A 21,986-nucleotide genomic window follows, 5' to 3' on the forward strand; every position below is an offset into this window, starting at 1 on the left:
TTAGAAAAATTCCAGGAATTTGTATATAAATGGGAGTTTGACCACCGCACCACCTCCCCAGCATACCCGCAGATGATAAGGTGGAATCAGTTGTGAAAACAGATAAGACTCTTACACAAGGCTTTTTCTTCTGCTTCATACCCCTTGTTAGCATTTTTGGCACACAGGAGTACCTCATGACAGGGGTGCCAAACCTGTCCTACACAGGCACATGGGGACAGCAAAAGGCACATTCCTGGTACTCGAATGGCCATCCTGCCAAATGTTAAGTCCTTTCTCCAAAGGATGGAGTTGGTAGAACTTCTCAACAAAACTGCTGTAAGAATTTTTTTTAACATGGGGAAAACAATGTGTTTTTATCTAATCTCATTTTTGCACACATCTGAACTGTTTAACTGAAATTTAAAGGAGAAAAAAGCAGGGAATGCGAGAGGTTGGGGGAAATCAGCCTGAGTCAGACTTCCAGCATGGAAAATTTCAGCCAGAACAGTTTAAATTTGGCAAAGTTATGAGCAACTGAAAGCAGAATCTTAGAGTGGAAAGTGTTGAGCAACCTTAGTTCTGCCTATGACACCATCTTTTATGGAGAGTTATCTGAGCTCTTATCCCTTTGTGATGTGAATCAAAATTTTTCCCATTCAATGATGTTGGGTCAAAAAGAACATTGGATTTTCCCTCCTCTTTCTTTTTAACTTTTTCTTGGATCTATCACTGTCTAAACCTAAGCCCTGGAGAGCAACCGAATAACTTCACTATTCCCAGTTTTGTATTGTAAAATGACAATTGGAAGTCACTTTGGAAGAGGTGGGTTTCTATTTCCTCTCTTTACTCATGGTTCAGCTGAGAGTTGTTTAAAAGTTTTAAACATAACGCCAACCTTTGATTCATTGACGGATAGTATAAAAGAATATTTACAGTTCACCAAGTTAAGCCAGAGTTCTCAGTCATTCCAGTCTTGAGCACTGGATCTGTTACTAACAGACATCATCCTGTTTCTGAGTTCACTGGAGAGCAGCACTTGGTCCCAGGACATTAGAGAGAGAAGATGGGTGAGGGAATATCTTTTATTGGACCAACTTCTGTTGGTGAGAGAGACTCTTCCTCAGGCTCTGTGTGGCTTGAAAGCGTATCCCTTTCACCAACAAAAGTTGGTCCAATAAAAGATATTAAAGCTGACAGTCCAGTGTGGCTTTATTTTCCAGTCTGAAAGTCACTAATGTCTCTTCTTTCTTCCTTTTCCTGACTCCCTTTGATGGTAAATCAGAGCTGAGTGCAGAAAGTATAATCTTCACTGACATTCTTCTCCATAGCTGGGACATATTTCTTCATAAAATTTAACTTATTGAATTCCTCTTGGATTTCAGTGATAGACATTCCCTTTGTCTCTGGAAGGAACCGGTAGATAAAGATCCCAGAAGTGACAAGAATCCCCATAAAGATGAGGAAGAAGAACTGACCAAGGCTCTCCTGGGGAAAAAAATTGAGAGAAATATGAACAAATCTTCTGACTTTCAGATTCTTGAATGTGACTTTATATCTTTGAAGTCAGATAATGTTTAAATAAAGGAGAAGTCATTCTTTACATGTTTGAGTTTGAGATCAGTTCAGTCTAAAAATGAAATGCACCACCTATGTTACGTAAGTGGTCTCCACAGAACAGGAGCCAAAAGATTCCAAACTGACCCAGCATTGTGATTTACTGCTCTTTATTCATCTCCATTTTCCTGCAACCCTCTCAAGGTGGTTTAAATTAGAAGCAGTTGGGAAATGATCCAGTTAGAATCACTTACCACAATGAATGGGAAAATCATCCAAATCACAAAGATTCCAACCCAGTTGAGCGCCCCACCAATCACAAAGGCAGATGGTCTGGATGACTGATCAAAGATTTCAACCCTAATGGATATTGTGGCACCAGCTGAAAGGAAGATGAAACATGAACAAGTAATAATTGCTGTGTTGTTTTCTTAGCTACTCTGTTTCCCTTCACCTTCTTTCTTTCCTCTCTCCCTCCAGTGAAAAAAACTTTCATTAAAAGTTGTTGGTGAAAATAGATAACAAAACTATCATGCTAATGTAATGGCCAAGGTAAGAGGCTGTATGGGATGCACACTGAATATAGAGCTGAAAGCAAGGATCTTGTGAGTTCTGATTTATTTTTCTCCACAGACTCATTATGTGCCCATGGGCAAGCCATCTAGACCCCAATTTGGGAAGTATAGGAGTAATCTCATTTAAATAATTGAGTCAACTCATTGGCACATCCTTAAGTACATTATTGAATATATGCCTTAATCTCCCTGCCTCAGTTTCCCTACATGTAAATTATTGGTGATGATGATTCCAGGATGTGTTGCCATTACGAAGACAGAAAATACCCACAGTTACAGTAGTAACTCAGATGCCACTGTGTAAGTTTCTAGTCTATGTATCAAGAAATATATGTAGCAAATGTTTGAGTTTTTAAATGGTAATTAACTCGCTGGGAAGATGTGAGAATATTTGTAACAGTCTGAAAGTCTGGCATGAAAGATGCTGTACAAGTGCTTATTATTATCATCATTATTTTGTTGTTATTATAGGACTATGGAACTCTCCCTTTTTAATGTCCCAATGTACTAGATGATATTGATAGGCATGGATGAACCTCATAGAGTTTGGTTTTTACCAATGCTTCAGATTATGTTTTGAGGTCCCAGGACTAACTAAACAACTGTGAGTTAGCAAACCATGCTCCCCCCAAGGGAAGGGAAGGCAGCTGAAACCGAATAGGCTTTTCTAGGTAAAAGGAAGCCTGTACTATGCATGAAAGAAGAGTCACCCCAAAAGCTAGCTGTAGCACAGTGATACTCAGACTGAAGGTCGGGAGCCACAAATGGCTCTTTAATGTGTTTCCTGTGGCTGTTTGCAGCACATGATATTAAACCATTGAGTGATTTAATTATTAACCAATCAGGATGCTTATACTATGTTATTAACCAATTGTAGAACACCTGGTCAGTCATTTTGCTGTGAAAATTATATATAGTGAATTCACATGACTGTGGCTCTTTTGGGTAATGTTGATCACTAATTTGGCTCCTGAACCGCTGAGGTCTGAGTATCTCTGCTCTGGCACAAATTAATTATCCACTCTGCGTACGTGTGTATAATGATGTATTTTTAAACTTTTCCTCTTTCTTTTTTTCAGACTCTCTCTCTGTTTTTCACTCTGCCTGCTCTCTGCTTTGTTTTATCACCCTGTTTTTTTCCATGAATATTTTTATTCTGTGCACCTTCTTTGTTCTCTGCTTAGCAAAACACAAGCCAAATAACTTTTCAAGTCTGTCTTGCTACTGAACCTATGATGTTCAAGAGTGTTCAAAATTAAGCAAAATTAGTCTGCCTGTGCCTAATGTTAAATCATATTTTGGGCTAATACTTGATCAAAGAGCGCCTTAGGTCAACCACAATTGCCTGCTCTCCTGTTTTATTTATTGAGTTCGTGTTGCCAATATGGGGGTTCTCAAACTTCATTGCACAGTGACCCCCTTCTGACAACAAAAATTACTATATGATCCCAGGAGGGGGGACTAAAGCCTGAGCCTGTCCAAGCCCCTCTGCCCCGATGGGGGGTGGGGTGGGGTGTCAAACCAAAGGGCTTCAGCCCTGGGCAGGGGGCTTATAACCTGAGCCCCGTTGCCCAAGGCTGAAGTCCTCAGGCTTTGGCTTCAGCCCCAGGTGGTGGGGCTTGGGCTTCGGGGCTTGGGCTTCAGTCCTAGGCCCCAGCAAGACTAATGCCTGCCCTGGCGACCCCATTAAAATGGGGTCATGACCCACTTTGGGGTCCCAACCCCCAGTTTGAGAACCACTGGGAGGCCATATGCTGCTACAGAATCAGTGCCATAGATGACATATTTTGGGGAGCGGGGGAAAGACTTTTTGATGGAGAAAAGTATTTCCTGAGCCTCTGAGGTCATATAATCAATAACGTAAGGTCAATAATTTCCTTCACTCAGGTTCTACTCTCACGTTAATGCACTCTCTCCTCTCTCCTTCCTCTAAGAAGATGTATTCATGTGGTCTAGTTCTCTTCTTTCCCTATCCTTGTGCATATTAGCATTCTGGATTCTGCGGTTACTCCACATATACCTAAATGGTATATGCTATTTGTTTTCCCTATCTCCTTACTATGTTGTTGTACTCACGTGGCCTGGTTCCTGTCTCTCTCCCTCTCTGTTGAACTAACTACTCACCTGGCCCAATGCCAAAGAAGATCACATACAACAAAATAAGACAGAGGCTGCAGTATGGCATCCAGAAGAACCAGTCCTAGAGAGGAAAACAAAGCTTAGTGATGTCTGTTCAGCTAGTGACAAATAGTTCCTCGTTTCCACCCTGGCCTCATTTTCTGACTACCCCTTCTCTCCCTGCCTCCCAAATTCTGCTTGCTTTTCTTTTTCCTAACTTTAGAAATATGAAGAATACCAGATTGTGTCTTCCCTGATTTTGTTAAGGACTTGTTAGTTCACAGTCCAGATGAGATCTCTTTCTCATGCCTTGTTGAAGGGGTGAAGGTCTTGATTCTTTAATGAAAGGTTTTTCTCCCAGGTGTTTGTTAAATGGGTATGAACAAAAACAATGCTTTAAGCAGGGTGACTAAAAATCACTTTCCCTTTCCCATAATCATGTTGTCCTTCAATAGATTCTTTGTGGTAGATCTCCAAGTTGTCCAGTTGTCTATAAATCCAGGGTATAACACCTGAATTTTGAATGTACAGAAGAATCCTTAAACAAAAGAGAACCTTCAAGGCCTCTTTGTACACTATAAAGAAACAAACAAACAAAAAGGGCAAAATTCCATTTTTGTTGAGGTCACCTCTTTTTAAGGGCAAGTCTTGCCTCTGTAGCCCCTTCAACATATATGGAGGTCCCTGGATGCAGCAGATCCTGCCTCCTGTACAGGGGTGAAAGAGCTTTTGGGCACTTGTTCACTATACCTCTTGCACTCCATGGATCACATCTCCATTTAGAGAAGAGTCTCTGCACCATAGTGCACAGAGGGTTGGTCACAAGGAAGGGTGGAGCCTGGACCAGTGATTCTGTAGCTACACTGATCCATCATAAATGAAACAGGAGTGGGAGGCACTGAGGGTAAGGAAGCAGTTTGGAGCAGCTCCTCTTCCAGGAGTGCTGGTATCACAAGAGCCCTGTCTCTGAAGGAGCAACAGCAATGATACTAGTATTGTTGAGATCACATTTAGCTTTTAACCATTTTGGCTGGGTCCAGCTGTAAAGGAGGGAGGAATACAGCAGACTGTGCTAACAGTCGCCACATTCACAGGCCACAGAAGAAGGAGGACAATCAAGATTGAAAAGGAGTACTTGTGGCACCTTAGAGACTAACCAATTTATTTGAGCATAAGCTTTCGTGAGCTACAGCTCACTTCATCAGATGCATACTGTGGAAACTGCAGAAGACATTATCGATGAAGTGAGCTGTAGCTCACGAAAGCTCATGCTCAAATAAATTGGTTAGTCTCTAAGGTGCCACAAGTACTCCTTTTCTTTTTGCGAATACAGACTAACACGGCTGTTACTCTGAAACCAATCAAGATTGAATCTACCTGAGGTTCAGCCCTGCCTGCATCAGAGTGTGAGGAAGATTGGGGGAGTCTCATGACAAACTTTAGCGACTACCAGCTCTGACATCATGGTAGCAAAAGTTATTTTGGGGATTCTAGAGCCAACTGGCCTTTTTCTATAGCCAGTAGAACTATTGATGGGAAGGGTTAGAAATGGGGTGGATATTGGAAAAGAACTCATTGGAAAGATTTTCCTCACCTGCAGGGCGAGTGTTACTGTGAGGCTAGCCAGTATTAAAGCCATTATCCCATAGCCCCCGCAAAGCAGCCTCTTTCTGCCAAGTTGCTCAATGATGATGCTCTGAGGGATACAAATCACATTGATGTAATTGCAGATGGAGCAAATTCTGACCAATTCCCAGTGTAATTTTACTTACGCAGAGTATAGAAGAGAGGAGTTCACATAGACCAACACTCAGTGACATGTAGGGGATGATGTCTTCACCAAACCCAGCCGTGTGGAGCACTTCAAAAGCATAAACATAGATCTAGAAAATGCAATCAAAGAAAAGTAAACTACCTCTTACATATGTATGTGTGACACTGTTCCTGGCACCAGATAAATAATTGCTATTCTCCAGTGAGAACTGTGATTTGTCTCTACTGTTCAGTGTTGCAATGTTGCAGTTCTACATAAAGTTGGGTAGGTGTGAGACTTTGTATTACTGAAAGATGAAAACACTGTAAAATGTTATGAAATTAAAATATTTTATTATAAAACATTACAGTAGCTTAAACCCTGTGACGGTGAGACCATCATTGCTGAGGTTTCATCAGTTCTTTATAGACGTGTATCATTAAGTGCTTTTTAAAGACTTGTCGTCGGAATAGAATGGTGTATTTCTTCCTTAGGAACTCAGTGTTTTTAAGTGGAACCCATTTCACAGGGCAAGTGGTATTCCCACACACACACACTGTTTGTCAGGGAAGACCAGCCACTATACATAAGAAGGAATGATCTCTACAGTATTGAAATAATGGTGGGGCTCTGCTCCTGTTTGTAAGTATGGCAGTTGCTCCAGTGAATGTCTACTATTCACTTGGGAAGTAGTGTTTGACTAGATCGCTTGAAGGTGAGTCAAGAACCTTTCTCCATGCAGTGCAGCAGTGTAATGTGGTGGTGAAATGTTGCAATACAGAATTGTGCCCTTTTAATCTGTGCTGCTTGTGTATGCAATCCTTAAACACAAGGATGGAGCAGAATATGACACTGACCAGGTTTTATCAGTTTTCTGCTGTTGCTGCTGCTGCTCTAGGGACCTGTATTTGTCAGATGATATTGTATTATAAATAGACCTGCACTATAGTTGCTCAAGATACCTCCTTATAATTATACTCCTCAATCCAGTAGTCCCACATCAAAGTGGGAATTTGCAAATGAGTCCTATGTAATAATTTTGACATTCAATTCTTAAGTTTGTGTGCTTTCATTACTCCCCATCCTAGACAGAGTGCATGTTAGCTTGGCTCAGAGTTAGGTGCCTGCCGTCCATGGCGAACAATTGCAGCACATATTGACATAGGCGGGAGGTAGTCCCACTACTTATCACTCCGCTGATCTCCACTAGCTATCAGAAACAGCTACATATATGGACACTGCAGGGACAGATCCAATAATGTCATGGTAGAACACATTCTTCCCTCCCAAGAACCCTGATGTGTGGAGTCTTGCAGTATTCAAAACTATCACTCTTTCTCTTAAATATACATTTGAGATTGCGTGGTGAGATTCTGAAATGCTATGGACTCCCATGTTAACCAAATGCCAATTATACTGAGTCTGTAGCATTTTCAAGGCTGCCTAATAGTTTTGAGACTTAAAGTGAGGAAGAACTCAACTGTATTGATGCCACAAAACTGCAGGGTAACTATAATAATAATTATGGTATACAACTGCCAACGCAAGGATGCTTCTTTCATTAGCTCCAAGACACTGAGAATCTTGGTGCTTTTCATTGTAGCCTTCTCCTTCATCATGTCATCAATCTCTGCTTGATGAGTCCCTTCACCCCAGAACTGCTTCATGGCTGTCCATGAGAAAGACAAAATCCATCATGTTAGTCCACTCTTTGTTATTCAGTTAACTATTGAATTTACTGAGTAGATAATGCATGAATTGTTCAGTATCTGCACTGATTATTCCATTGAACTGACAGGCCATGTCTCATTAATCAATCAGAATGATCAATGCAATAATGAAGTTAGCTGGTAATGGTAGAAAGCTAAAGCTTCCCCTAATACAGAATTTTACAAAGAAAAGTTTGTCTACTAATTTAGACATGTATCAAAATCTGTAGCTCATCTGTATTCACAGAATCAGTAATGGGCAGTGGGAAACTTGGTACCACCTAATATCACAAATCCCCTTAACAGGTTCTATTAACATCACAAATCCAAAAAACCAATAGAAATAAAAGTGAGGACCAGGGAACTCTCTGTTACCTTTCAGGCAACCTTCCTCATCTCCTTTATGCATCAGGAGGTAGGGTGGAGACTCAGGAAAGAATGGCAGAGTGACCAGCTGGACCAATGCTGCAATTCCACAGGAGGCCATCAGTAATGGCCACAATGACTCAGTTCCTAAATACTCCCTGGAGAGTGTAAAAATGTAAATATTGTAAAATAAAACTTCAGCAGATTTTGTTTTTGGAGAGATGTGTGGGCAAATGGAAACTATGAACAGAAAGATAAAGAATATAGAGAAATAAAGGTAGGTAGGGAAGTAAGTGTATTCTACCTTTGTCCCATAATTTGCCCAAGGGTTTTTCCCAGTGCCCCAAAAAGAGGGATAGTAGAATTTGCAAATCCACGCAGCTTCTTGGGGGAAACCTCTCCAGCATACTGAGGATGTAGAGGAATTCCTAAGCCTTGAATTTAGGAGATGAAACAAAACCATTATAGGAAATAAAATTAGTGTAAATTTAAAAAATTGTGGTTTTAGTACTTTATGGGCTATTTCTGTAGCAAGCAATACTGGATTCCAGAGCAAATCATGAATACTTTTGTCATGTGTATCTGTTTTGCACATTGTTATTAATGTTGCAGATTTGGGGCAAAAAGTGTTATTTGTATCTTTTAATGAGTGAAATATTTAATCTGAAAACAAAGGCATTTAAAAATAAATATTACATCTTTTAGATAAGTAACAGCTTTCCCTTAATACTGTGATCTCAGCATACTTCTGTTTGATATTAAAGTAAACAAGTTTCTGACATTGTCCTTCCTGTTAGCATATGGTAGCAAAAGGGATAAAGATGTGAAACTCTGTTGAATCAGATGAAATTCTCTCTGGGCGAGAGCGGTGCCCCTCATAGAAGAAATTACAGAGCATCCCAGTGCATGGGCCAAAAAGAAAAAAAATGCTGCCATTCAATGCAACATTGTCTTACATCAGTTTAGAAAAGTTCTTGTTTCAAAATAAGAGATCCCTTTCCAAAAGAAAGAGGTGAAATAGGTAGCCTTTTGTGTAGGTGAGAAATCGAAGACATAATGGCATTAGCATGGGAAGTTTTTATGGACACCTGGGCTACGTGCCAGGATTTACTTTTATTGGTTATCCCAGGTCATTTTCCTAACTCAAAGGAGTTCATGTGTTGAGGGAGGGGTAAAGACAGTGTACTGAGAATTTTCACAGAGAGAAAATAAAATGGGTGAAGCTCTGAATAGAGTTGTTTCTTGAGAGCTTTATGAGAACATTAGATTTAAACTGTCCTCTGTTTTGTTCTCCAATTTCGTTGATCAGAACCATATTCTGCTGAAACTACAGATTGTAACTGAAGTAGGCTGAGAACAGTATGTATCTATTCATTTCTTTCCCATCAAGAAAATTATACATTATACAGTAAGCCCAAACTTTCCTCTGGCTGCTCTAGGGATATTTTTTTTTCAAAGTAGAACTTTGTTTTTTGTGAGCAGAATTGGTAACATTTTGATATGTGTAAGAATAAGTGTTGTAGCAGGTGTGCTGTTTCTGTGCATATGACCTAATGAGACATTGCACCACTGAGGATGAATCTGGACATTTTGTTGTCAAAGTAAAGGGAAATCCTAATTTGAAGAGAGACAAAGCATTGTGGGATAGGAAAGAGAATTGACTTATATGAGAAGTCTCACCTGCACTGATGCCACATAGTAAGCGTCCAATCAGAATCATTTCAAAGGACTTGGCTGTCTTACTGAAGCCCATGACAAATGCAGCTGATAGCATGAGCAGATTGTTGCACATTAGACATTTCTTTCTGTAACAGTGCAAAAGAAACTTCCATAAAACTCTAGGCAAATCCCACCTACACCACTGTGCCCATCACTTGCAGACTCTCTCAGGGCACACTTCTCTCCCCAGTCTTAGGCCTGGTCTACACTAGGAAATTGGGTCAGTATAACTCCATTGCGCAGGAGTGTGAAAAATCCATACCCCTGAGTGACACAGTTAAAGCCACCTAACCCCCAGTATAGACAGCACTAGGCTGATGGGAGAATTCTCCCATTGACCTAGCTACTGCCTCTTAGGGAGGTGGAGAACCTACACCAATGGGAAGGCCTCCCATGGGGGTAGGTAGCATCTTCACTGAAGAGCTGCAGCGGTGAAGCTGCGCTCATGCAGCATTTTACGTGTAGACAAGCCCTTATTAAATATTTACATGGGGGCACTAGGAAAAACAGAGACCTAATGGGCTCAAATGTCAACAATATGCACATGGCATACAACTCTACCTGTCCTTCACAATTTAGGAATATACTGTTGTCAGCCAACTATCTAAGAGTCTGGATGAGATAAGAATATGGATGAAAAAGAGCTGGCTGAAGCTGAAGGCTAGTAATACAGATGTTATGCTGGTTGGCAGAGGAAAACACTTAGAAGATCTTAGAGACACAACTCTTCCACTTGAAGACATACCCACAACTCAGAAAGTCAGACCATAGCCTAGGAGGACTTCTGTGCTTCTCAGTGATGCTAAACTCTTAGTTGCACCTCCAAGAAACCCATTCTGTCATTTCAGCTTGCTAGGAAACAGCATCCCCTCCTTGCTGATGGTAACCAGGCCTCAATAATAGATGTCTTTGTTAGTTCCCACCTAGGCCATAGCAATATAACCTATCAGGGTTGAAGGTCTCAGCCCTGAGGAAATTGCAACAAATGTAGAATGCAGCAGTCTACCTAATCAATATATCACTCCAGTAGTCTTCTCACTCTTCTAGCTTTCTACAGAATACTATGTCAGGTTTAAGGTCTTGATCCTTACTTTCAAGGTGCTAAATGGTTTGGTCCTAGAATACCTAAAAGAATGTTTCACACTCAAGGACTCAACCACTCATTAATTGTTTCATGACTTTTGATTAGCAACTTGTTTTTATATATACATACTTGCCATATTTTCTAGTCAGGTATCCACTGCCCATAGACCCTAGGAGTCCCCCTATACCGAAGACAGACACAATGAAGGACCACAGCAACATAAGGGTCTCATGATGAAGAGGAGAGCCATATCGCTCTTGCCAGGTTTCATTGATAAACTTTTTAACATGCTGGGAAAGAAAAAGGGGATTTTCATTAACTAAACATGACTCCAGTGGATTGTTCTTAGTTATTTGTCATATTTTCAGGCACTATTTAGAAGAAGTTAAAAGTGGGTGACTTACTATTAGACATAATTTAAAAAAGAACCCATAATTCCACCAAACTTTTCTGCTGCTTCTTGAATCTGAGACCTTGAACATCATCTTTGTATTGCTCCTTTTCTGTTTCACACTGTGGAACTGCTAGGAGCTAAAGGCCAGAGAGAGTTTAATATATTTAGAGTGGAGTGAAAAATTCCAGAGATGTTCCTTGAATTTGCTTAAAAATTGTGATTTAATTTATAGCTATGAAAATAAGAGGGTAATGACATTGGCTTTAAGTCGGACACAGTACAGAATTCCCCATGCAGTTCTGCAAGTGCACCTCAATCTTGATCCTCTCTTAAACAGTTGACTGGTGGTGCTTTTACAGTGAGATTGCCCACCTTGTTTTCATTTTCACTGTCCTGAAGCCTTAAAATTCTACTTTCTCTGTAAGGTGAAATCCACTGGATAACATTGAATCCCCACGGAAAAGGCATTGCCTTCAAAGGAAATATATTTAGACTTTTGCCCTTTTTCTCTTCTTTAGGGTGTATAAAAAAGATCTGAAAGGTATTTGTTTTATTTTATTACATTTGCTTGCTTCTAAGTCTTTTTTACATTAGAAATGCAGATCTTGTCTATCCTAGAACATACTCTGGTGACTGGAGAATTAATGAAGTTACTGAATGACATCACAAAATTTGAGACTCTAAGCTGAGCAACTGTGAAGGGTGCCTCAGGTCAGGGATTCATCTCTTCTGTCTCTTGGCCTGCAGAAGGCACTCCCAAAGACGGGGGTGGGGAGGCTATACAGAAAAGTTAACACTATGTGGGGATCTATTAGTTTTTCCTGGTAACCTTAGGACAGGAGCGGGATGATGAGCGTCCCATCTATGCCATCTCCAGCTTGTCCTGTCTTCATCCACTCCCCTATCATGACCTCAGACCACATGGATCTAGGCAGGCATAATCTGACTCTTTGTTTTATGTTAACACCTATTGAATTGTAGTCATTATTGAGTATTTTGGAAAAAGAAGGAAGCTTATAAGAGCTAGATATTTTTATTATTTTATTATTTATTGAAGATTCAACACCACTTCCCCTTTATGGTGTGAGACCTCAAAGTACCCACGCTCTGAGAACCCCAAGAAGTGTCCTTCAGCAAAACCTGGGAAGACCAAACTTGACATTCCTAATATTTCCAGTGTATGAAAACAGAAGATTTTTTTAAAAACAAACAATCTGCCCCTCCCCCCCCCACACACACATTCAGGTCTTCTTTATACATCATCAAGAAGTAAAGTAAAGCAAAATCCTACTTTAAAAAAATCCTTTACAGATTCACTCTGAGGTCTCAGGACTATGCAATAAGGAAATGCACAACCTTACTGCCTTAACTTACTGACTGCACCATCTGTCAGAAGAAAAGCTGGCTACAGCATAAAGCATTCTGAAAATACATCTCTCCCCTCCTCTCAATTATTTTGTACACTTTGAGGAACACTGACCTACAGGATAGAATAGAAAAGGGAGGAATAGTTGCAATGCAAACACTTGGTGAATTGCCTTGAAGGAGCATCCTCAAGCTAGCATGCAGTCCCATTGCACACACAACCAAATAATATTCCAGCTGCTTAAGACTGCTTACCACAGAAGCGTAAGTGATCATAGAAATTTGAAGGCCAACTTGCAGGGATCCACCAATTCCCAAAACGAAGATCATTTGAAATAGCCTTTGGTACTTAACCTGCAAAGAAAAACCACTTTTTAAGCTTGTGGTAAGACCAGGATGTTCCTTATATCTGTCTTTCACTTTCCAGAAATATATCTCATAGGTCACAGACTGTTGCAGGTGTAAGAAACTTCACAGGAACAGAATAAGAATATTGTCTCATCTTCACTGAAATGGTAGCAAAGCATAAGTGGTGCCTTGGTTCTGAAAACACTCTTTCTCCCTCTACTTGCTCTGGGGCCAGAGATGTGTTATCTGACCCTTTCTCTACATGCAGCTCAAGAAACTGCATTTTGCTGCCATGGAAACCCTGGAGTTTCCCTGTCAACAGTGTGATAAGTTGTGGGGCTTCCCAGGCTCTTGTGTTAATGTAAGTAGTAGCTGTGGGAAGAGAATTGTCTTTGGCCTCGGCCACTGGATTCTGGATGGGACTTATGCCATCTCCAGCTATTCCCAAAAGATCTTTGCGTGATTGGGATTGTATTTTCACATATTTTATTTGTGTTTTCTCTTATGCCACCTGCTAATGAATAAGCACCTCATGACTCTCCTATTCCCTTGATTGTCTCCCAGACTGTCCTCCCATCCGATGAAGTGAGCTGTAGCTCACGAAAGCTAATGCTCAAATAAATTGGTTAGTCTCTAAGGTGCCACAAGTCCTCCTTTTCTTTTTGCGAATACAGACTAACACGGCTGCTACTCTGAAACCAGCTACTTAGGAGCCTTCAGAGAATGCTCTTGTTCCAATATTTTTTTTTCACTTTTATTGTTAAAGGGATATCCTCTAAAAAAGTGTGTTCTGCTTCAACCATCCTGACTGCAGAACAGACAGACTCAAAGAAGCCATGTCACACACACAGATTTGTTTTAAAGAAGTCTTAATGGAAATATCACAGAAACATTTTCAGCAGTATTGCCATTTTACATTTTTCACAATTTTTAACCAAAATTTTAATGAAATTATATCAGTATTTATATCAACATTATTTTCAAAATCATTAATGAGATATTTCATTTACCAAAAGCTCAGTCTTCAGACAGAAAACAAATAATTTTCAGTAAAGGGAAAAAAATTTATAAAAATTTCAACGTGTTGGTTAAAATTATGAAAAATTGTGTGAGACAGAAAATTTTCGACTTTGTGAAGTGGAAACAACGTCAAAATTTCAAATTTTTATGCAAAATAATTTTTGTTGGTTTTGCCCAGCTTTAATTTTCAGGGAGTAGGAGGCAGATTCTTCCTATTGATATATTGGTTTTGTCATCTTTAAAGTGCTGATAACATTAAAAACATCACCTGCAATAGGTAAACACCAGGGTACTCACCAGATCTGAGAGGCAGCTGGCCATCTCTGGTTAAAGGGCTTACTGTTCCCAGTCCTTAGTAGGTCTCTTTTATTATAACTGAATGAACTGATTTCCGTGTCTCCATCTTTGTCTGAGTTGTGGCAATGAGGAACTGGCACCAAGGGATTACTGTTAAATTTGTACTTTGTACTGTTTTCTTTGTATTATATGTTTTGCAGTAGCTGGGCAAGGTTTAAAACTGTTGAGTTAACTATTTCAGGAAACTGTGTCTAATCTAAGCCAATGGAGGGAGAGGTATCGCTACCTCAGAATATTGGTCACTGTGGGGTGCTAACTGTGGGAAGGGAAAGAGGTAAGTGCATGGATCAAGCATAAAACCTAAAATGTTCCAGTTACTGTAAAATTCTTTAGTTCTCTGATCTAAGCTCGGAAGTGTCTCTGCAGTAATACCTGTCTGAACTAGAACGTGCCTGAGAAAGAGTTTGTACAATGAGTTATGTTGCTGTGAAGTAAATATGTGCTCTTCTGTACAGTCAGATGAACCGTGAATGAAATGCCCTGTAATTTAGGGTCCACCTTGCAACTCTTACTAACCGTTGGAATCACTTACGCCATGAAAGTAGTCCAGCTAAAGGCATTGGGAGTGAGTGCTCCCCAAGGTGATGAAAGGTGGCACAATTTTATCCTTAATCATTAAGTTCAGTACCTGGTCTCTGGAGAGGTTGCCCGTTCTGAGACACTTTCCCAGTCCCCTAAGGGCATCCATTTCAGGCAGCTGGCCTGTTCTTCTGTTTCTCCTCGGGACAGGATCCTGCAATCCAGCCACTCTCTACCTGGGTTTCTGGTTGCCAACTGTGTTACCCAGTAGGTCCAGCTAGGTTTGGACCCTGCAGGAGTTCTCTTTTGGGAGCCTGTGGTCAGGAATAGCATGCAGTGACACTAAAGCAGTTTCTCCAAAATAAAGTATGGTATATTTTACCCAAATTATACACAGAGCTTAGAGAAATAGAGTCAACAATAGCAAAGACATCTACACACGTTCTCTTGCCTGTGCTTGGCTTTCTCCTCAAGTCCCTAGGTAGATATGACTTAGCCTTGGTGCCCAGAGAAGACAGGGGACAATTTACAGCTTGCTTGCTGATGACTCTCTGCTGAAGACTCTTGCTGAACCCACTCTGTCTTGGGTGTCAGCCTTGTTGTATGCTGACTCTGTGTCCCTTTATCAGCTTCTAGCTGAGGTGACCGTTCCCCCACTACCCTTTCTGCCAGGGCACCTTTTCAACCCCTGTAGGTCATTTGATCTCAGCCCTAGCCTTGGGAAGAGAAACACATCCTTACTGGGATTGTGCCAGCCAGGTAGATTCTTTCTCCAGTTGATGTCCCAGCTGTTGTTATCTTAACTCCTTTGAAGTGGGTACGTTAGGGGCTCTTTTATCTGTATCATTATTTACCCTTCGTGAATTCCTAAACAGCCCCCCTTGTGCAGCCTCCTTTGATTTGATTACACATTCAGGGGGTAACAATGCCGGTTTGAACAGAGAAACAGAGTCATAAACAATTAATATTAATAAGAAATGATACAGACATTTCCCCAATTTGTCACACTGGGCTGTCTGCTCCTTTGCTCTACACTGCAGGCACAGAACAGCCCTAAAACCACTGTATCCAACCATGGGAAGGTCATCCTAGTGTCAGAGGATCCTCTCATGAGCTAGTGCCAGAGTAAAGTCTTCTCCACCAGGGGTTCTCAAACTTCATTGCACCACGACCCCCTTCTGACAACAAAAATTACTACACAACCCCAGGAGGTGGGACCAAAGCCTGAGTCCGCCTGATTCCCATTGCCCTGTGCGGGGTAGGGGTTAAAGCTGAAGCCCAAGGGCTTCAGCCCCAGCCAGAGGGCCTGTAACCTGAGCCCGCTGCCCAGGGTTGAATCCCTTGGGCCTTGGCTTCAGCCCTCTGCAGTGGGGCTCAGGCTTCAGCCCTGAATCCTAGCAAGTCTAAGCCAGCCCTGGTGACCCCATTAAAATGGGGTTGCAACCCATTTTGGGGTCCCGACCCACAGTTTGAGAACTGCTGTTCTACACCACTTCCTCTTCCCGCAGCCTGTGTAAGAGGCATGGTTTGGGGGGAAAGGGCAAGTTTGGGACTCTCTTGTGTTTGGTTGATCCCTGACTGCTGTGTCAGCCCCTGGAAGCCTTCAGGCTGCTCTAACTTATGCCCAGGGACTTTCTCTGCCTAGAGCATGTCTAGGATTGGTGGAGGCAAAGGTGGCCTTTACATCACCTTGGCACCTGCAACTAATCTTCACCGTGTAGTCCTATTGCTAAGGATCTAGCCATCCAAATACAGAATTCACTTTGTTTTTGGAAGGGTTTACTGCAAATGCCTATGAGTCAAAAGAAATAATGAGAAACAAGTACATGTTAATAGCAAAATTTCAGTTACTTGGGTAACTGCTTAAATCCCTTCTTACATATATCAGTTGTTCTCAACCAGGGGTACATGTACCCTTGGGGGTACACAGAGCTCTTCCAGGGGTGATACATCAACTTATCTAAATATTTGCATAGTTTTACAATGGGCTACATAGAAAGCACTAGCGAAGACAGTATAAACTAAAATTTCATAGGGACAATGACATATTTATACTGCTCTATATGCTCTACACTGAAATGTAAGTACACTATTTATATTCCATTTGATTTATTTTATAATTGCATGGTAAAAATAAGAACATCAGCAATTTTTCAGTACTAGTGTGGCTGTGACCCTTGTGTATTTTTATGTCTGATTTTGTAAGCAAGTAGTTTTTAGGTGAGGTGAAAGTTTGGGGGCACGCAAGACAAAGCAGACTCCTGAAAGGGGTACAGTAGTTTTGGAAAGGTTGAGAGCCACTGACGTATGTTATGTACTCAAACAGTGATGGCTGGTTTATTGGAATGCCATAGTACCAGTTAGATGTTATAGTGATTTGAAGTGGTTGGAGATTTTTCCACTTATCTGTTTCCTGCCAACAAAGTTAACTCTTTATTGGTGTGCAGGAGTGTGTAGACTTAGAAGTTCTTAAAAATACCTGGTTTCAGAGTAGCAGATATCTGTTGTTATTAAAATATCTGTTATTTTATTGGCTTGAGATTTTAAACAATTTCCTTTCATTTACAAGTTTGGGATTTTTCAAAAACTTTCTAAAATTTTTTTTTTGTATCATGGTGATGAATGCACAATTTGTGATATAATTTTTGATAGTGAAAATCATTGTTATGGTATAATACTAACTGGTAATAAGACTTTTCCTGTACACTTTGGGCTCTAGTTTGTCTTTCTGTTGTATGACTATATTACCAGTTCTCTAGGGACAAAGCTGCAGAGCTGCAGTCATGCCACTGTAGCGCTGGAATATAGACACTTGCTACACCAACAAAAGGGGTATTTCCATCACTGTAGTAAATCCATTCCTTCAAGAGGTGGTAGCTAGGTTGACAGAAGAATTCTTCTATTGACTTGGCAGTGTCTACAACAGGTCTTATGTCAGTTTAACGATGTCTCACAGGGGTGTGATTTTTTTTCACAACCCTGATTGGTGTAGCTAAATCAACCTAAGTTTTAGGTGTAGACCAGACTTTAGCCACCACCTGAGTGTTGTGATGTGGAACTGCTTCTCTCTAGCAGCAACATTAGGAGACCTTGTGCTTAGGAGAGCAAAGAGGAAGACTGTAACTGGTCCTATGTGAGAAACTGAGCGGGGTAGGGGAGGCTTCTTGCCCCCTCCTCCTCCCTTGCAGACTCGAACAAAGGCCATCCAAGACCTATTCCTTTTTATGTAACACTATCAAAACCCGACAAGTTCTCCTTTAGATGAGAAATCTGTTCTCCGTAGTTACACGGTATTGTAACGTTTCTCCAGGTGACAATTTCAGATGCCAGGCTTAAAATTGTATCTACCTTTTTCTCCTTGCATATTATTTCACAAAGTCCATGTAGTTCCTTGAAAATGTTGTTCAAAATCAAAAACTCTCCGTGCCAGTGGGCAGCCCTACCATGACAAACCAATGTGCAAATGTAATGGAGGGAAAAAAGTTCTGGTGAGGGAACAGAGCTAGTTCAGGTTTACAATTAGTTATTGCCAACAGCAATTCAAAATTATTTACAAAGTTAAGGAAAATACATTAGCAACGTCTCTTAATGTTTTAGATATAATGACTCAAAAAATATATTTTTAGTATAAAAATTGTCCAATATTTCATAGTAGTATTTATATTTCATCTATGATACAGATGGCTACAGGCTCTATATTTGTGAGGATCTTTATGAAGAAAGATGTGTAGGGTCCCACACAGCTTCTTTGCCACGTGTGAAGAGACCTCACCTCCACATTCCTCTACCAAATGTGTGGGTTTGGTAGTCATTCAAACTCTGGGTCTGCCACTGGTGCAGTTTTACAGACCTATAGGAGAGGAAGGGTGCAGGTACCCGGCTGCTAGAAATAGCCAGTAGGCTGGTGGTGTGATTGGGGCACTACACCTGAGGGATTGAGTGTGTAGCAGAAGATCTGCAGGACCCTGTACAACTGCATAGGGAACATATGGGTGCTGCTGCTAATACATTTGATTAAACATTAAAAAACCAAAGGTACAGCTTTTCCTTTTGCCATGAAATTGACCGGAGTATATGATCCCTCAGGGATCAGTCCATCTTACATTAAAGTCAGTGATAGATTCTCGTTGGCCTCAATGAGAATCTTTCCATTGACTTTAACAGGAGTTGGATCGGGCCCTTAACCTATGCTCCAAAATCAATTTTAACTGGTGATTCTGTTAATGTTACACAGAACATTTCCCTGTGTAAGAGAAGTAGGTAAAAAGTCAGGAGCATGAAATAAATAACTGGGATCAGGTGAGTCATCTGTAGGAGGCGCATGACAGGTTCTGACTCAGCATAAACCTGCTGTGTCATACCATGACATTCAATGCGTACTAACTGGGGAGAAGGTGAATCCTGAGGCTGATATTTTTGCTGCATCCTGACCATACAGATGTGATTCTTGTACCTAGCCCTCAAGAAATCCAGCGTGTAACTGGGCTTATTGTTGTTATACTTTTTACGGTGCATGTCCGTCCCCTGTTCCTCTGGGCTCTATTGCTGCTTTTCACTTTCTGAAATAATAAATCATGAATTGAATCTGAATCCACTCTCACCCTCATGATTTGCTGCCTCAGTGGCGTGTTTTGCGGTATAGTTATAGAGGAACAGAGACAAAAGCCTGCCATATGTACAAACCTCATTATTGTAGTCCAGCTTATTGGAGTTTAAATCAAGTGATTGTCAATCAGGGATATGGTAGTATGAGTTTTAAAAACAAGAATTTCTACTGAAAAACGTTAATTGCACCATTCAATTTTTAAACGTCTTTTTTCCTTGCCCACAGACCTTACTCTGAAAAATATTCTTTTGGGGACAGGCCTCAGTCACTAAAGTTTATTTTGAAACATTATTAGGTTTAGTTTACAGTTTTGGTAATTATTTAGTGGCCAGCAATTTATGGTTTTAGTAGAGCTGTCAAGTGATTAAAAACATTAATCATGATTAATCGCACTGTTAAACAATAATAGAATACCATTTATTTAAATATTTTTGGATGTTTTCTACATTTTCAAATATATTGATTTCAATTACAACACAGAATATAACTTCTACGGTGTTCACTTTATATTTATTTTTATTACAGATATTTGCACTGTAAAAAAACCAAATCGTATTTTTCAATTCACCTCATACAAGTACTGTAGTGCAATCTCTTTATCATGAAAGTTGAACTTACAAATGTAGAATTATGTACAAAAAAGAACTGCATTCAAAAATAAAACAATGTAAAACTTTAGAGCCTACAAGTCCACTCAGTCCTACTTCTTGTTCAGTCAGTCACTCAGACAAACAAGTTTGGTTGCAATTTGAAGGAGATAATGCTGCCCGCTTTTTGTTTACAGTGTCACCTGAAAGTGAGAACAGGTGTTTGCATGGTACTGTTGTCGCCAGTGTCACATGATATTTACATGCCAGATGTGCTAAAGATTCATATGTCCCTTCATGCTTCAACCACCACTGAAGAGAACATGCGTCCACGCTGACAACGGGTTCTGCCTGATAATGATCTAAAGCAGAGCAGACAGACGCATGTTCATTTTCATCATCTGAGTCAGATGCCTCCAGCAGAAGGTTGATTTTCTTTTTGGTGGTTCGGGTTCTGTAGTTTCTGCATCTGAGTGTTGCTCTTTTAAGACTTCTGAAAGCATGTTCCACACCTCATCCCTCTCAGATTTTGGACAGCACTTCAGATTCTTAAAATTGTGGGTCGAGTGCTGTAGCTATTTTTAGAAATCTCACATTGGTACCTTCTTTGTGTTTTGTCAAATCTGCTGTGAAAGTGTTCCTAAAACGAACATGTGCTGGGTCATCATCCGAGACCCTATAACATGAATTATATGGCAGAATGCAGGTAAAACAGAACAGGAGACCTACAGTTTGCCAACAAGAAGTTCAGTCTCAAATTTAATTAATGCATTATTTTTTTAACGAGCATCATCAGCATGGAAGTATGTCCTCTGGAATGGTGGCCGAAGCATGAAGGGGCATACAAATGCATATCCTGCATGTAAATACCTTGCAACACCAGCTACAAAAGTGCCACCCGAACGCCTGTTCTCACTTTCAGGTGATATTGTATATAAGAAGCAGGCAGCAGTATCTCCTGTAAATGTAAACAAACTTGTTTGTCTTAGTGATTGGCTGAATGAGAAGTAGGACTGAGTGGACTTATAGTTTATAGCTCTAAAGTTTTACATTGTTTGTTTAGTTTTTGAGTGCAGTTATATAACAAAAAAAATCTACATTTGTAAGTTACACTTTCATGATAAAGAGATTGCACTACAGTACTTGTATGAGGTGAACTGAAAAATATCATTTCTTTTGTTTATTATTTTTACAGTGTAAATATTTGTAATAAAAATAATATAAAGTGAGCACTGTACACTTTGTATTCTGTGTTGTAATAGAAATCTATTTATTTGAAAAGGTAGAAAAACATCCAAAAATACTTTATAAATTTCCATTGGTATTCTATTGTTTAACAGTGCAATTAATCGCAATTAATTTTTTAATCGTGATTAATTTTTTCTAGTTAATCGAATGAGTTAACTGCCATTAATCAACAGCCCAAGTTTTTAGTAAACATCCAAAATAAATTCCAAAGTGAAATCCATGTACACTCACTTTCTTTTCCAATATCTTCAGATTGGGCTATGGGAGACAAATGACTCCATAGATCTGGAGAGAATCATACCCAGCATCATGTTAAAAGGCATCATTTCTGGAATACATATATCATTTTATTATAGTAAATATGGGAATAAACTTTTGTTATATGTGAAGGTACAAAGATAACTACTAAGCAAAGATTTATGAGAATTGTGCCCATTTTTATTGGAGATGCTGCATGTAGGAGAGGGAGGAAAATGTATCTCTTATGGAACTATCCCAAAGTCAAGATACCCGACTTCCATGTCTTTTTGGTCAAATACAGGATTTTATGGTTTGTCCTCTCCCTCTTTACTATATAGAAATTAATTAGACTAATTAACACACATACTTTTAAGTCCCATTTCTTTGCAATGGTTGCAGCGGAAGGGGACTTGCAATAAAACTGACCAGTTTAGTTATGCCT

At 40.1% G+C, this 21,986-nt stretch overlaps 1 protein-coding gene across 2 annotated transcripts; it reads right to left on the bottom strand.

The window, feature by feature from the left end:
- Positions 1 to 805: 805 nt before the first annotated feature.
- Positions 806 to 14,413, bottom strand: LOC125622967 (solute carrier family 2, facilitated glucose transporter member 11-like). Of its 2 annotated transcripts, none has more exons than XM_048821672.2 (12): positions 14,285 to 14,413; positions 12,875 to 12,973; positions 10,990 to 11,150; positions 9,738 to 9,862; positions 8,362 to 8,491; positions 8,067 to 8,215; positions 7,464 to 7,651; positions 6,002 to 6,112; positions 5,824 to 5,925; positions 4,236 to 4,311; positions 1,791 to 1,918; positions 806 to 1,467 (listed from the first exon to the last, which is right to left on the bottom strand). In XM_048821672.2, exons 1-12 carry the CDS (start codon positions 14,306 to 14,308, stop codon positions 1,261 to 1,263), a joined length of 1,500 nt encoding a protein of 499 aa, XP_048677629.2. In that variant the 5' UTR covers positions 14,309 to 14,413; the 3' UTR covers positions 806 to 1,260. The 2 variants fall into 2 exon arrangements, with proteins under 2 accessions (XP_048677629.2, XP_048677630.2); XM_048821673.2 differs by lacking the exon at positions 14,285 to 14,413 and adding an exon at positions 11,265 to 11,391 and having other exon boundaries at positions 12,875 to 12,963.
- Between the last annotated feature and the right edge of the window lie 7,573 nt (positions 14,414 to 21,986).

Source organism: Caretta caretta, chromosome 15 (assembly GCF_965140235.1).
Source record: "Caretta caretta isolate rCarCar2 chromosome 15, rCarCar1.hap1, whole genome shotgun sequence".
Classification (NCBI taxonomy): domain Eukaryota; kingdom Metazoa; phylum Chordata; order Testudines; family Cheloniidae; genus Caretta; species Caretta caretta.

Excerpts from the sequence above, each read along its gene's own strand:
- LOC125622967 (XM_048821672.2), bottom strand. The coding sequence starts at position 14,308 with ATGGCCAGCTGCCTCTCAGATCTG. Across the intron at positions 11,151-12,874 it reads TGATCACTTACGCTTCTGTG|CATGTTAAAAAGTTTATCAA; the intron begins GTAAGCAGTCTT and ends TTTCTTTCCCAG. Across the intron at positions 8,492-9,737 it reads ACTATGTGGCATCAGTGCAG|GCTTAGGAATTCCTCTACAT; the intron begins GTGAGACTTCTC and ends CCTAAATTCAAG.